The sequence below is a fragment of the Magallana gigas genome, chromosome 1 (assembly GCF_963853765.1).
Source record: "Magallana gigas chromosome 1, xbMagGiga1.1, whole genome shotgun sequence".
Taxonomy (NCBI): Eukaryota; Metazoa; Mollusca; class Bivalvia; order Ostreida; family Ostreidae; genus Magallana; species Magallana gigas.
The window spans coordinates 61,090,019-61,106,122 of NC_088853.1; the positions used below are offsets into that span (position 1 = coordinate 61,090,019).

The following is a 16,104-nucleotide window of genomic DNA, read 5'->3' on the forward strand; positions in this document are numbered from 1 at the left end:
CACATTTTATATCACCTGATCTGAAAATCAGTGGCCCAACGAGAACACTATGTGTGAATACGTCATAACATGCCGTTATGTCACTGGTATAATGGATGATTACGATGTACCGTCATTATTTGGTACATAGAATACCATGACTATACTAAATTTGAAGTTTTAATATAATTTGGTTTTAAGCCAAATTTATAGAGATAATACTTTCAACATTATATGGTTTATTGTTGACATAACACAAATTTTGACCGTGCGCCGTGACCTCATTTTTGCAGGATTAAATTCTAAATAATTCTTAAAAAATAAAGAAATTTATTAACTTTTTTTCTTGCAAATTGTCTGAAACTATTGCTAAATTATGTCTACCAAATTTAGTAATGATATGACGTTAAGTAACAAAGCTATGACAAAAGTCTTCGTATTTTTTGATTGACCCTCGTATATAGCCATTGAATATCATTGTTGATTCCTGAGACCGCCCGATTTTAAAGAATAACAGTGCTGTAACCACTGATAATGGTCTGATATTAAGAAGCTCTCTAATATATCGGACTGTCACAAGTAAAAAAATTATGACTGCTGGAACAAGGGAATGACATTACAGCAGTGTTTTAACGTTCATAAATTAAATGAAAAAAGAATATCGATTTCTTTAAAAATATTCTTACGGAGTTAATTATTCCTTATAAATGTCATAACGTCTATTCATTTATATTTCATATTTTCTAGTGATATTCATGTCCTTTGAGAATTGTTACAAGTGATAAGCTATCCGTAAATGTCTTGAGAATTAAGATCATATTTCAGAGAGAGAGAGAGAGAGAGAGAGAATGTGGGTTTACTATTTTGAAGCGAAGATACTGTGCAGGGAATATATATATAATGCTTTGTTATAATTCAGGAATTTGATAATTATTCTACAAAAGATTGGATACTATTATATAAAACTGATGCTATCTCAATCAAATTACACAGGAATGATATGAATTGGGTAAAAAAAAAACAACAAGAAAAAAAAACGATTTAGTGGAAAACAAAGAAAACAAAACACGTATAGCTTACATATAAATCACTTAAAGTATGAAGAATTTTATCAGATTTCACTATGATTTAAAAGACATGACTAACAAGAATAGAATTCCAGGGTCCCCCGCCGGTCAAGCAGTATACTAGTATCGAGTCTATCGACCAAGGCTGATTTAGGAACTTGACCAAGGTATTAGTGGTATAAACATTTGGTATAAATTTAATGAAAATATGTCAAATTTGTAGGCATGAGCGCGCTTACAAGGTCAATTTTTGGAAAAAAAACGAAGTCATTATTGTGGTCAAAGTCCCATAACTCCAACAAAAAGTATCGTCCAATGCTGATTTTCGAAGTTGACCAAGGTAATAGTGGTATAAACATTTGGTATAAATTTAATGAAAATCCGTCAAAATTTGTAGGCATGAGAGCGCTTACAAGGTCAATTTTTGGATAAAACGGAGTCATTATTGCGGTCAAAGTCCCATAACTCCAACAAAAAGTATCGTCCAATGCTGATTTTCGAAGTTGACCAAGGTAATAGTGGTATAAACATTTGGTATAAATTTAATGAAAATCCGTCAAAATTTGTAGGCATGAGAGCGCTTACAAGGTCAATTTTTGGATAAAACGGAGTCATTATTGCGGTCAAAGTCCCATAACTCCAACAAAAAGTATCGATCAATGTTGATTTTCGAACTTGACCAAGGTAATAGTGGTATAAACATTTGGTATAAATTTAATGAAAATCCGTCAAAATTTGTAGGCATGAGAGCGCTTACAAGGTCAATTTTTGGATAAAACGGAGTCATTATTGTGGTCAAAGTCCCATAACTCCAACAAAAAGTATCGACCAATGCTGATTTTCGACATTGACCAAGGTAATAGTGGTATAAACATTTGGTATAAATTTAATGAAAATCCGTCAAAATTTGTAGGCATGAGAGCGCTTACAAAAAAGTGTGACGGACGGACACACGGACGGACACACATTAGGCTATATATTGGGTTCGTCAGGTCCAAGTTCTGTTGGATATTGCTTATTGGATATGAAAAAACCGTACACACGAGAGTACAGTTATTGGGTTGTAACTGTTTAAAACTAATTGGGCATCTATATTTAAGTGTCTACACTTATTGGATTTTTCATTTTATTCTTGATTCATACCAAATTTACGGTTGATTAATTGTTTGTATGTATATTTAGACAAAACCGCATACCTTTTATTTGAGACAAACTTCTTTTTGTGAAGTAGTTTTGGTAAGATCGAAAATATTATTTCCCTCTACAATGCACATGCTCAATTAGCATTTATAAACCGCCTCCTTATGGAAGGCAAGTCTACCTTAATGTAAATACAGATACCTATTTTAGTCATGGTTTCGGATACTTAGAAACATTCATTACAAAAAAACCCAACAAGTTTTCTGATAAAGTCCCATTCATATTGGATACATAAAGGAGCCAACAGGTATTCTAATCCAGTCCAAATCCTCTTGGTTACCTGTCAATGGAATACAACTCAACAAGAATTGGACACCTGTCCAAATCCTCTTGGCTAACTATCTCCCTAAACTGGAATACAACTCAACAAGAACTGGACACATTGGCCAACTATTTTCCTAAAGTGGAATACAACTCAACAAGAATTGGACACTTGTCCAAATCCTCTTGGCTACCTGTCAATGGAATACAACTCAACAAGAATTGGACACCTGTCCAAATCCTCTTGGCTACCTATCTTCCTAAAGTGGAATACAACTCAACAAGAATTGGACATCTGTCCAAATCCTCTTTGCTACCTATCTCCCTAAACTGGAATACAACTCAACAAGAACTGGACACCTGTCCAAATTTTCTTGGCTACCTTTCTTTCTTCACTGAAATACAACCCAACAGATATTTGGAACACCTGAGTGTCTGTATTTTTCTTGAATATCTGTTCTCCTGTATTAGAATACAACCCAATCAGTAGAAGGCATTTGTATTATATCAAGGTACATGTATCATTATTTTGCATCGTAACAACCTGGCTGTTATGCAAATGAAACCAATTCTTCTAAGCATGGTTTTGAAATTAAATTATTGCAACATGGCCGTGGTTCATAAAATTCAAGCAAATATAATGAAAAGATTTTATCCACAAACTTTCATTTTATCTACCATTAAGTATTATTATGTAACTACCAAACTATTGAGGAATCATCATTATTTATTTTTGTCTTCAGAAACACAGAAACATATTTTTCTAAGCTTTGATCCAAAGATAAATTTAATGACAAATGGCACATAAATCAAGCCCTTAATTACAAATTTGGCTATCAGTTCATTTAGTAAAAGAAATTCTCATCAAATGAAGAAAATCCATGAAAATGTTACAAATAATTTTATACAACCATACTGCTAAATAAATTGCAATCTTGCAATAATTTGACTTGATCAAATGAAATTCTCATCAAATGTCCAGGTAAATGAATATGTGTACTTTCGTACGATAAAATTTTCAAACTGATTACATCCTACTAAACAGATACAATGTATGTGTTTCACACAATAAAAGAAATTACCAATGACAAGTTCAGTGACAAGTAAATGATGATGAAAATTTTGTCTCAAACTAGAAAGAAGAGAAAATGGAAAAGAACAATACAAACATCATTACATAACAAACATTTGATGCAAAACTTCAAAATGGGTTTTATTTTTGTTTTTGGATCAGATTCCACACTTTCTTCTTTAAAGTTTCCCAAGGCCGATACTGAATGGAACCTCCATTAGCCCTGCTTTTCTCTATTGCCATATTACAAGTTATTCTTCCTGGAGTGGTGTGTGTGTTAAGACATTCTCTGAAATATTCTTTAACCTCCTCCAGTTCAGCCTCAGTCCATTTTATTCGTGCTGCAATGAAACAAATTTGTACATCTTATAAAAATGTGTTACATGTGTATAACCTAAATCTGCACCACCTCTATCTTATCATATCTAAACATAGACTGAAACACACACTTGACCTCTTTTACAATGAATTACTCTGCACATAAAGTTTGACTGATATTACCCAGTTTGTTTGAGTTTAAAATAAGAAAAGTTAAATTGAAATGTCAAATAACTTACTCAAATAAGTCATGGGGTATACATGTAATATAAAGAAAAAAAATATTTACTAGATGAAGAGGATTTCTTTCTTCGAAGTGATGTCTCCTCTTCTTCCTCTTCCTGTAGGTCTGCTTCCTCTACCACTACAAGAAAGTTTTATTCAATTAATTGTAACTAAAAAGTGCTTAATTTCCAATAATCAAATTCCAGGAACCAAATCTTCAGACACCTTTACAACAAACGATTTACATCTAACTGAAGCAATGTTTGTCCAAGGAATATATGATGATGAAAACAAGCAAGCAGTAAAATAATGTTCATCACAATATTCCTAATTAAAATACCGGTTTAAATATGAAAAGTTTTGATTCAGACACAGTATATAGCAAATTCTCTTCTATATTTTAGTGTAGACAAGCGAAAATCGGTAGTTATCTAAATATTGTGTGCACATCCTGTTGGTTTTCAAGAAGAAAAGCATGTCTCCAAACACTTATGGTTGACATTAATAATTCTTGGGCTGCGTTTTACAATCGAACTTCCGACGTACGACCAAATTAATGAATGATAATTAATCACGAACTAATTAATGTTTTATTCTAATGGCTGTAAAATACAATTATGGAAGTAATAAACAGTTGTACATAAATGATTTTATGTATATTTTACTCCTTTAAGATCAATCCATGAAACGTAAAAAGTTCTTTTGTAAAATGCAGCCCTGATTTGTATTTTTTATTGCTTACTTACAATTGTCTAATTCTGGTGGGACATCTTCTTCAAGTGTGTTTTCTTCTATGTTTACAGCTGAAGTCCCTTAAATATATTTCAAAAAATATATATACATTTATCAATATAATACAACAAATTGTTGTTTATACAATAGATTTATACTGATTTCAGTATTTGTTCATTCACAAAAATAATGAAGTTAAAAATAAAATGAAGCATTGTCAAAAGAGTTGGAAAGTGTGTATACCTTCATCCAAAGGTTCAGAAGGACCTGACATGATCTCAGCAGAAATTTCTGAAATAAGAAAGAATAATTTGATAAGCCTTAAAATGAAAAAGAGAATTAATATTATATATATGTATACAGTGTTGGACTCCTTCCCTGAGGTTAGAATCAAATTATTATAGAAGGTTATAGCTATTCCTTTTAGTATTTGGTGGGTAGAAAATAAGACCCAAAAACACTTGAAAAATTCAACATCATTACCTTCCAGTGTAATATCTGTTAATTTTTTGCCTGCATATTTCCCAGTCAGGCCATATTCTGTTAACAGCATAAGTTTGGAAATATCCACACGCTCGATGATTCCTGAGGTCTGCCTATAATGTATTTTATGGATGTCTAATGTATGACCCAAGTGATTTGTCAGCCATTGTTGTTGTTGAGGTGATATGTCAAAGACCTGAAAACACAAAAGCAGCCTCAATAAGAAACTTTTTGAGCCAAAAAAACTTACTGAACCTTTGTAAATTCTCCAAGGACTAAGGTGAACAACAAAATTATATATTATAGAGTCAAAAACTGGAATGAAATATTTTCATATCTCAATGAAATGACGTAAAAAGCTGGCATGTAAAATTTTGACTGTTTGTTGAACTTTAACAAAGATTAAATATTAACATCAATTGCATGCTTGTTTTGTTTAGTTTTCATTGCAAATGATTTAAAACGCTTTCTCAACAAAGCACATGAAATATATTATTTTCAAACATCAGTATCAATTCCCGTACTTGTGCTATTGTGGCTGTGTACTTCCTCAGGTTGACAGAGGTTATTTTTTCTGGTTTCTTCAGACAGCACTTGTCACAGAATGCTTTTAAACTGTCATAAGCACGCAAAACTCCAAACCCTATGAAAGAAAATGCCCATGATAACTAAAGTAAAAACTACTCTATGTTTATGTTTGTTTCAAGCTATATATCAGTAAAAATGAAGTTTGTGATTGTAATGACTGCACTGAGTACTTGGTTTCATCATTTTACTCTTAACATGTAATTTCATATTGCTGACTTTTTTCCCGAGAAATAGGCCATTATGAATTGAAAACACGATGATACTATTAGGTGTGAAGTGTAAAAATATTATTCTTACTTGTATTGGAGAACAAAAAGTCATTACTGGGCTGTATCCCTGCCTTTACTCGAACATCTGCACTTGCTAAGTACTTCAGAATTCTTTTTGTGTCGTTAGGAACAATCACCGGAACACCACGACCGAGCTTAAAAAATATGAAGATTATAAGTGACATTAACTATATTCGATTTCATGGCCTACATTGAATAATGACAGAATATAACTATAACCATTTCTTAGGTCATCTAAGAAATAATCTAGATTAAATATAATATTTAATGCAATTAAGGTAGCCACACAAGTGTCAATGCATACATTTACATTCTTACATGTTATTGTAACTGAATGCCCCACTGGCAAGATACTGATGTAGCTTACCAAAATTTAAAAAATAACTTATGAATAACCACTCAGATGACTGAAATAAACAATGAAAGAATTTAAGTGTGTTACTTTATTCTCTATTGATGTATACCTTGCCACGAACTTCTATTAAATCTTGAGATTCCAGTAATTTTTGTTCTAGAACTGTAAGTTCTGCTCTCATAGACCTTTCCACATTAGTTACACTTTGCTGCCTTCTCACATAGTCCTTCACCCTATTTGAAAAACAGAAAAATAAATATATTAATATCAAGCTCAACAAATTAAGCATTTTATTTTGTTCAATGTTTTATCATGAAATTCAAAAGAAAGATGGGTGTGATCCATATCAAAATGATTAAAAAAGAAAGAAAAGTTGAATATACCTGATACCCTCTATTTCGCCAGATCGACGTTTGTTATACAGCAACAATCTAGCCTGAGATACTTCTGCAGCAAATCTGAAGTTCTGTGGCGTTGTGTCCTTTTCATCGAAGGTCTTGATGTCATTACGGATCTTTTCCTGAATTTTGATAATGTCCTCTGGCTCAGGGAGACTTTTTTCTTTGTTGAAGCTACGAACTTGAAGTGTGACTGTTGCTAATTTTGTGACTTTCGTGGACCATTCGAACTTCATCAACTTGAGGAAGCTCTTACTGTCATTAGCTGCTGCTTCATCTTTGCTTTTGATTCCCTCTGCCCATTTTGCACTTAACATCCGTTTTATCTCGTAGCCTAGCCTTATAGCTGTTGAGGGGGCTTGCAAGTCTTCTTCATCATCAAAACCAGGTGAGGCAGTTATCAATGCTCCCTTTGCAACATTGTCAAAATTTTCTGGGCGCAACAAGTCAGACATAGATAAATTAGAGTCCAACAGGTCTCTGGCGTTTAACAACAGTCTTGCAGCTTCTCTCATCCTAGAGGAAGTGTAATATTTCCTTTTTAATTTATTCCCGATGTTTCTGCACATCCATGTGTTTCCCAAGCATATAATAAGAGGATCTTGTTGAGCAGTTTTAGAAATAATGTCATTAGTCATTATGGGAAAGACTTCGTTTATTAAGGCTTTGCTGGCTTTGCTTTGAAGCTTTCCACAAAGATACAAACTCTGAACCCGCAATTCTCCTTTACTACTAGTTCTTTCATTGTCATTTTTCGCTGGACATACTCTCTGATGTTTATACATGGTAATGTCTAGTTTAAGCCATTGGAAACAGCCAGGACATGGTCCATAGTCTTCTAGTTTTACTTGTTTTTGCTGTCTTCTCCCCAAAATTAGCTCCCCTTTACCTTCTGCAATAACCTGTTCGTTGTGATTGTGGTCCCCACGGTTACGTAGAATATTCCAAAGAATCTGTTTTTCCTTTTTAGTTCCACTGAAATCCATTATTTCTCTCACTTGAGGTTCATTTTTGTGTACCTGTTGGTAGTGCTTGGAGATATTTGTTAGTACTTTGCTGCAGTATGCACAAGCATGTACTTGGTCATAAATGTTTGTTTTGGACAACTCTCTGACATAAATGCCTTCATCATCTTCTGCACATTGGTTCTCTTCAGAAGACAAGTCTGACTTCTCATCACCTTCCTCATTACAGGAGACTTCTTTTCCTCCATCTGTGTTAGGCATACTCAAATATGGATAGACATCACTCATTGCATCCTCACCTTCCGAAGACTTGCTGTCACTTACGACCTCCTCAATAATAACTTTTCTTTTCTTTGCAATTACTCGGGATTTTTGTCCTTTTCTTTTGTTTGGGCTATTCCTCTGTTTTTTGTTAGGAATCCAAACGTCTGATTCATTGTGATCTCCTGATGAGACAAAAGGGTCATGACCACTGTCCTCATCTAAATTGTTGCACCAGTTTTCCTTCAGGTTAAATGCCAAGGATCGTTTTCTTTTTTTCTGTCTGACTGTCAATATTTTGTTAGAATGATCTGTATCATATTCATCTTCACATGGGATGTAAGAAGGATCATCAGATACTGAGCTGCAAGAACTAATATCGTCAAGAGCCAAAATTGAATTGATGAGTTCTAAATCCTCCTTGTTATTCAGCTCCTCAATAATAAAAGAATTACTGACTTCCTGTTCGAGAGCACTACCATTATGCTCATTAAGCAAAGGATGATTCTGATGAACTTCATCATTTAGATCTTTTTGGTCTGAAGTATGTTGGCCAAGTTCTAAGTCACCACCACCCTCATCCTCGTCACAAGAAGCACATTGGCTATGTTTCTTGCCATTGGAAGCAGATGTGCACAATTTCATGTTGCAGAGAGCAGGTGTGCTAAGTTCCTTTTCACTAGGAGCAGGTGTGCTGAGTTCCTTTTCACTGGCAGCAAGTGTGCCATGTTCCTTTTCACTAAGAGCAGGAGTACAACATTCCTTGACACTACGAGTATGTGTTTTAAAAGCAGATATTCCATCTTCATTATCAATGGAAGCAGTTGTGCCATGTTCCTTCACACTAGGAGCAGGTGTGATGTGTTCCTTCACACTAGGAGCAGGTGTGCCGTGTTCCTTCACACTAGGAGCAGGTGTGCCGTGTTCCTTCACACTAGGAGCAGGTGTGCCGTGTTCCTTCACACTAGGAGCAGGTGTACTGTGTTCCTTCACACTAGGAGCAGGTGGGCCGTGTTCCTTCACACTAGGAGCAGGTGTGATGTGTTCCTTCACACTAGGAGCAGGTGTGCCGTGTTCCTTCACACTAGGAGCAGGTGTGCCGTGTTCCTTCACACTAGGAGCAGGTGTGCCGCGTTCCTTCACACTAGGAGCAGGTGTACTGTGTTCCTTCACACTAGGAGCAGGTGGGCCGTGTTCCTTCACACTAGGGGCAGGTGTGCCGTGTTCCTTCACACTAGGGGCAGGTGTGCCGCGTTCCTTCACACTAGGAGCAGGTGTACTGTGTTCCTTCACACTAGGAGCAGGTGGGCCGTGTTCCTTCACACTAGGGGCAGGTGTGCCGTGTTCCTTCACACTAGGGGCAGGTGTGCCGCGTTCCTTCACACTAGGGGCAGGTGGGCCATGTTCCTTCACACTAGGAGCAGGTGTGCCGTGTTCCTTCACACTAGGAGCAGGTGTGCCATGTTCCTTCACACTAGGAGCAGGTGTGATGTGTTTCTTGACACTAGGAGCAGGTGTGCCGTGTTCCTTCACACTAGGGGCAGGTGTGCCGCGTTCCTTCACACTAGGAGCAGGTGTGCCGTTTTCCTTCACACTAGGAGCAGGTGGGCCGTGTTCCTTCACACTAGGGGCAGGTGTGCCATGTTCCTTCACACTAGGAGCAGGTGGGCCGTGTTCCTTCACACTAGGAGCAGGTGTGATGTGTTCCTTCACACTAGGAGCAGGTGTGTCGTGTTCCTTCACACTAGGGGCAGGTGTGCCGCGTTTCTTCACACTAGGAGCAGGTGTGCCGTGTTCCTTCACACTAGGAGCAGGTGGGCCGTGTTCCTTCACACTAGGGGCAGGTGTGCCGTGTTCCTTCACACTAGGAACAGGTGTGATGTGTTCCTTCACACTAGGAGCAGGCGTGCCGTGTTCCTTCACACTAGGGGCAGGTGTGCCGCGTTCCTTCACACTAGGAGCAGACGTGCCGCGTTCCTTCACACTAGGAGCAGGGGTGATGTGTTCCTTCACACTAGGAGCAGGTGGGCCGTGTTCCTTCACACTAGGAGCAGGTGGGCCGTGTTCCTTCACACTAGGGGCAGGTGTGCCGTGTTCCTTCACACTAGGGGCAGGTGTGCTAAGTTCCTTCACACTAGGGGCAGGTGGGCCATGTTCCTTCACACTAGGAGCAGGTGGGCCGTGTTCCTTCACACTAGGAGCAGGTGTGATGTGTTCCTTCACACTAGGAGCAGGCGTGCCGTGTTCCTTCACACTAGGAGCAGGGGTGATGTGTTCCTTCACACTAGGAGCAGTTGGGCCGTGTTCCTTCACACTAGGAGCAGGTGTGCCGTGTTCCTTCACACTAGGAGCAGGTGGGCCGTGTTCCTTCACACTAGGAGCAGGGGTGATGTGTTCCTTCACACTAGGAGCAGGTGTGCCGTGTTCCTTCACACTAGGAGCAGGTGTGATGTGTTCCTTCACACTAGGAGCAGGTTGGCCGTGTTCCTTCACACTAGGAGCAGGGGTGATGTGTTCTTTCACACTAGGAGCAGGTGTGCCATGTTCCTTCACACTAGGAGCAGGTGGGCCGTGTTCCTTCACACTAGGAGCAGGGGTGATGTGTTCCTTCACACTAGGAGCAGGTGTGCCGTGTTCCTTCACACTAGGAGCAGGTGTGATGTGTTCCTTCACACTAGGAGCAGGTGTGCCGTGTTCCTTCACACTAGGAGCAGGTGGGCCGTGTTCCTTCACACTAGGAGCAGGTGTGCCATGTTCCTTCTCACTAGGAGCAGGTGGGCTGAGTTTGTTGAGCTTTTTTCTTGCTTCCGCAAGATCGTGTCTATAATCATGGATCAATGTTGGAAATTTTTTGGCCACTTTTACTGAAAGCAAACAGATATATGTGGTTAAATTTAATTCTTGGACTTATCGTCTGTTTTTTCCTATTAAATGGCCCTAGCAGACAGCTTAAAATTCTTTTATGACTGCGAAAAAGAATTTAATCTCATACAAACTAAACACTTTATGACATGCCTTGATCCTTTTGATGGACATAATGTAAACTAATAATAAAATTTCTAATTTTTAGATAAATAATATGTAAAAAATGTTTTTCTGATCAGTTAAATATTTAGTGTACTTGATTAGGTGATACATTAACATTATCCTATTTGCAATAATTTTGTTTTCTTAATTGCATTCTTTAAAAAAAAAATCATGATTGATACAAATAAGACAACAATGTTTCTGTTAAATGTTTGAAAGCTGAATTGTACCCCCAAATGGTTTTGTTTGAACACCCAAAAAAATGTTCTTTGACTAGAATATTTTTTTTAATTGTGGTCTTGATTGAAGGCCAAAATAATATTAATGATAAAACTGGTGCATTTCTTATTCTGGAAAACAAAGAGGAGGCAGAATAACTTACAAACCATGGTAATAACTATATCCCCCTTTTCTTCATCCTAAGCCCCCCATCCCAAACAACTGCACTATATCTTACTTCAAATAATCATAACTGTGCAGCATAATATGAATTATTACACTGATACGTTGTTAGTACATGTATTACTCAATATAAAAACATTCAGAAAATGTTAGTAATTAACTCCAGAAACCCATAGACCATACAAAATGATCATAATGTACTAAATAGAATACAATCAGAAATTACAAAAATAGAGTGCTTTGGCAGAAAAGGTGATATGGTTGAAAATAAATCTGAATACCAAACTTCATTTCAGTAAATGCAACCTCTGCGAAGAAAATGAACGGAAACTGTTGGTGGACTGACTTACACAGCGAGACAGAAGGACAGTAGCAAAGCAATTTGCCCTCCCTTCTTCAAATGGGGGCTTAGAACTAAATTATGTTGTTAACAATACCCGATATCAAAATTCAAATTTGATTAAAGTAGAGCTGAAACGAATAAATACAATATATATTCCAATATTCGCTACTGCTATTCTGTTTGTATTTGAATATTCGTAGATGTCATCTACTAAGTATGATGCACGTTTGATAGCTTATATCACTTTGTGATTGCATGTGTAGACTCCTTAAACACGCAAGTTCAATGTTGATACTTAATGTTTAGGTGCACATTTTTTTTAATGCAAATTGTATTTTAAAAAAATAACATGCCAATAAACTACAATCAACAAATTTATTAATACTGCAGTCTTCTCTCCTTAGACTCATAGGTAAACAATTTCAAAACTTTCCTCCGTGTTTGATTATAGTATTTGGTAAAACCAAAAACAATTTCAATTATGGAATATATCTTTTAAAAACATATCGAAGATCATTGCAATATTCTCACACCTTAAAACACACTAGCTAAAGCATATTTAACAAATTATTTCTATAATTGGTTTAGTAAGGTACTTCACTCAATGTACTTTAATATAATTTTAATGTATGAAAGGGTTGCGGAAAGTACACACGGTCCAGCGTAAAAATTGTCCAAACTTTGCAACTGAGTTTTTTGATATATGATTATTTAGTTTTTACAAAACATTTGAAAACTTCATAATCTTCTATAATGATGTACCGGGTAGTCTGTTTAGTGTACGGCATTTTCATATGTCATTTGAAGCTATTTTCTAAAAGATATTACGACAAAAACATGTCTATAAAAACGCCTGGAAAACAACCTCAGCTAACCGCACAGATAAACGCGCCATCATAAAAAATTATGTAGACTGAGGTAAAACACCGATAGGAACAAAACAAACGATAGATGAGGAAAAACATCACAATAGTTTGAGTTTACTTATCCATAAGTGGCACTGGCGATAATTTGATGGGGTATGCGATTTTATCCTCTGACCAAATGGTGAATGCGGCATATTACTATAAGGTAAACTCAGGACTACCATGTTATAGAAACGTCGTAATAACTCGGCGTCAGAATGGACCGTGTGGCCTGAATAGGCATTGTATTAACAATGATTACTCCAAAACAAGAATGTACATTGCTCTGATTTTTATCCATATACATTATTGTACTCTATATTAAAATATCATAATACTTTCTTTATCATGGTGCCGTTATTTTGAATAAAATTACATGTGTTCAGGAACTTTTTGTACATTCCTCGTACATCTTATAAAACCCAATATGTTTATGTTTCCTTTCCAACATATCTTAGATTTATAAAACACAAGTTTAAAAAGGGCCTAACATGTTTAGAACACTTTTCCAAGTCTACATGGATTTACAATGAAACGTTAACAACAACCCAATATGTCCCAAGACATCTGTCAAGCACCTCTTGGATACAAAATGTTATTCATGCACATGAGCACAACCTAATGTGTCTAAGTCACCCCAATCCAATTAAAATAACACTTAATGGGTTTAACAGATATGAAAATGTGTAGTCAGATTTTTCAGAGTAGATCATCTCACCTTTTCTACCGTCAACTCTAATTCAACGTTTGTAACAGAATGTCAAATTTTAAAAACACCTTCACTCCGTTTAATTAGCCCTTTAGATTCTGCCACATGCAATGGCAAAATTTTTCCTTTGTATGCATTCACACTGAAATATTCAGAAATTTAATACAGGAATCCATTTCTCCCAAATTTAGACAGCAAAATTATATGCTTTTCACCAGAAGATAACATGCATTAAGAAAGAAAAAAAGCACAAATACTATTACATACACTTTTTCATCCGACCAAAACTTGACTTTTTTTTCCGTCAAGGAACAAGCAGGCCACCAAACACCCCCATCCAGGAGAACAGCTACAGAATCTCCTGAAATTCAAGGAAATCGATTAAAATCTTTTTCCAAAGGCACATTGTCAAAATAAGTATATTTAAGTTTTAGTGTAACTTTTTTATCCTAAATATTTGTTGGATTTGAATTCATTGTTTGATATTTGGACTTTGTGTCATGCTTCTGCTTATTGTTACAGCCATTCAATATTTATTGCACCTTGTCAATGTTCTAATAGTAATTAAGTTCAAGATCATGAGAACAGAAGTTAACACATTTTTTCTTACCACTGATTAAGCAAAATATAATCCACTAGATAAAACTCAATGAACAGTATTCTTAGTACGTGTCTAATTCAGAATACGTTATTAAATACATCACATATAACACCACTGGATACTTGTTTTTCATTTTGAACTTCCGAATCTGGTAAATTTTACATTTAAATAACAGTTAGTATATGAACCTTATAATACTTTACTATGAGGATTGCTTCTGTTTTATATATTAAAAACGTGAAAGCATAAAAACAATGACCCTAAGAAAAATTATAGTATACTTTATTTTTGAGAAAAAAATTAGATATATGTATCCTCATTAACAAATTCCTACTTTTTTTTAGTCTGTGTAATTTTTTTTACCCATGAGTCTGGCAGCAGTGATCATTCAATTTGGGAAAAAAGCATCAAAATGAAACATTGCCTTTCTTCATTGGCATTGTTTCAGCATAATTAATTCTAAAGAATTAAAAAAAATGAAACAAAAAAAAGAAACATTTATCCTTTTTAAGATTATATCTTTACTTTTAATGTTTTCCGGTAAAATTACTGGTGCAAGACATCAGTAATCATTGCAGCTTAGTCCTCACAACACGCTGCCGCCATGTTCTCTACTTTCGATTTATCACAGGAAGTAATAAATTTGATAACTCGTACAGCGATCTATTTTCTTTTGGCACATATCATTTCATGCTCTTACCTTGGTACACCCTTTCTTCTTTTGGTATTTGATTCACCTGTGCATAATAAAAAACACAAATATATCTCTTTATTTATACTTAATGTTCGATATCCAACAAGAAATGGACATGCAATCTATCTATATTATATTATAATTCTTTTACCTAACTGTTTATACATCGTCGAATATCATACACGATGTTAATAAAGTACAAAAATTCATAATCTACTTTTACGACTTTTCAATATCATAAGTAGTATAGTTTTCAATATCTAGCTCGCTGCAAGTGGATCAAGACAGAGGAAATCCGAACTACACACGTCTCTTTGTTCCGATAATTATCCTAATGTAGAACATCATTACTTTAAAAAGTACAATATCGCTATGTTTAACAATTAAATAAATGTATCAAAGCAAGACTTATCTTTAAAGTATGAATAAATTAAGGAAACTTACTTGTGATCTTGACCTCGTGCTATGCCTTGCAGACGCCATTGCTGTTTTTGTGAAATCAAACGCTTTAAAGATCAAGATTTACGGAAGTTGATTTTCGGAACTCTCAGGAGTTATTACGACAACAGCGTAGTTAAGTTTAGTGTTCCGAGAGTATGATATAAAAGTGAATATACGATGCGTCCATAGAAGCAACTTTTTCAGACACTTTCTTGGACAAGACGCAGTGTCTAAGATTTGTTGGGTACTAACTTTTATGTACCCAATTAAGGCATTTTAAGTAGATTAAGCGACACTTCCTCTTGGGTATACCCAATAAGAAAAATGTACCCAATTAGTACCAATTAGGTATAATAAAAACCCAATATATGCACTCTCGTAAACACGGACGCACGGACCCACTGACACACGGACTCACGGACACACGGACGGACGCCCGGCATTTCTATGTCCCCGCTCCGCGTTGCGGCGGGGGACAAAAAATAATGAAATAATTAAACCAAGGGAATACTCGTTGAAATACCTGAATTCAGCTCATGTTATTTATCATGAATAAGATTATTAAAATCTTAACAATGTTCAAATGCGTAAAATTATAATAATAACACTACATGACTGATCAATGATAATTTTTCTGAATGTTATAAGTAAGTAATTAAGTAAGTAAATGATTCATTATAGCGAGATGTGTTTTATAAACAAATACAGAGACATATAATAACTTGATGAATAAACAACCGGCCCATCGAACGTTTACGTCACTTTATAAACTGAGTATAGAATATTAT

General features: G+C 35.8%; 1 protein-coding gene across 1 annotated transcript; it reads right to left on the bottom strand.

The window, feature by feature from the left end:
- Nucleotides 1-1,546: 1,546 nt before the first annotated feature.
- Nucleotides 1,547-15,730, bottom strand: LOC117681793 (uncharacterized). Its single transcript, XM_066087130.1, has 11 exons — nucleotides 14,882-15,730; nucleotides 13,848-13,941; nucleotides 6,954-11,058; nucleotides 6,680-6,803; nucleotides 6,223-6,349; nucleotides 5,862-5,980; nucleotides 5,338-5,533; nucleotides 5,098-5,145; nucleotides 4,869-4,934; nucleotides 4,187-4,261; nucleotides 1,547-3,920 (listed from the first exon to the last, which is right to left on the bottom strand). Exons 2-11 carry the CDS (start codon nucleotides 13,855-13,857, stop codon nucleotides 3,721-3,723), a joined length of 5,070 nt encoding a protein of 1,689 aa, XP_065943202.1. The 5' UTR covers nucleotides 13,858-13,941; nucleotides 14,882-15,730; the 3' UTR covers nucleotides 1,547-3,720.
- Nucleotides 15,731-16,104: the final 374 nt, after the last annotated feature.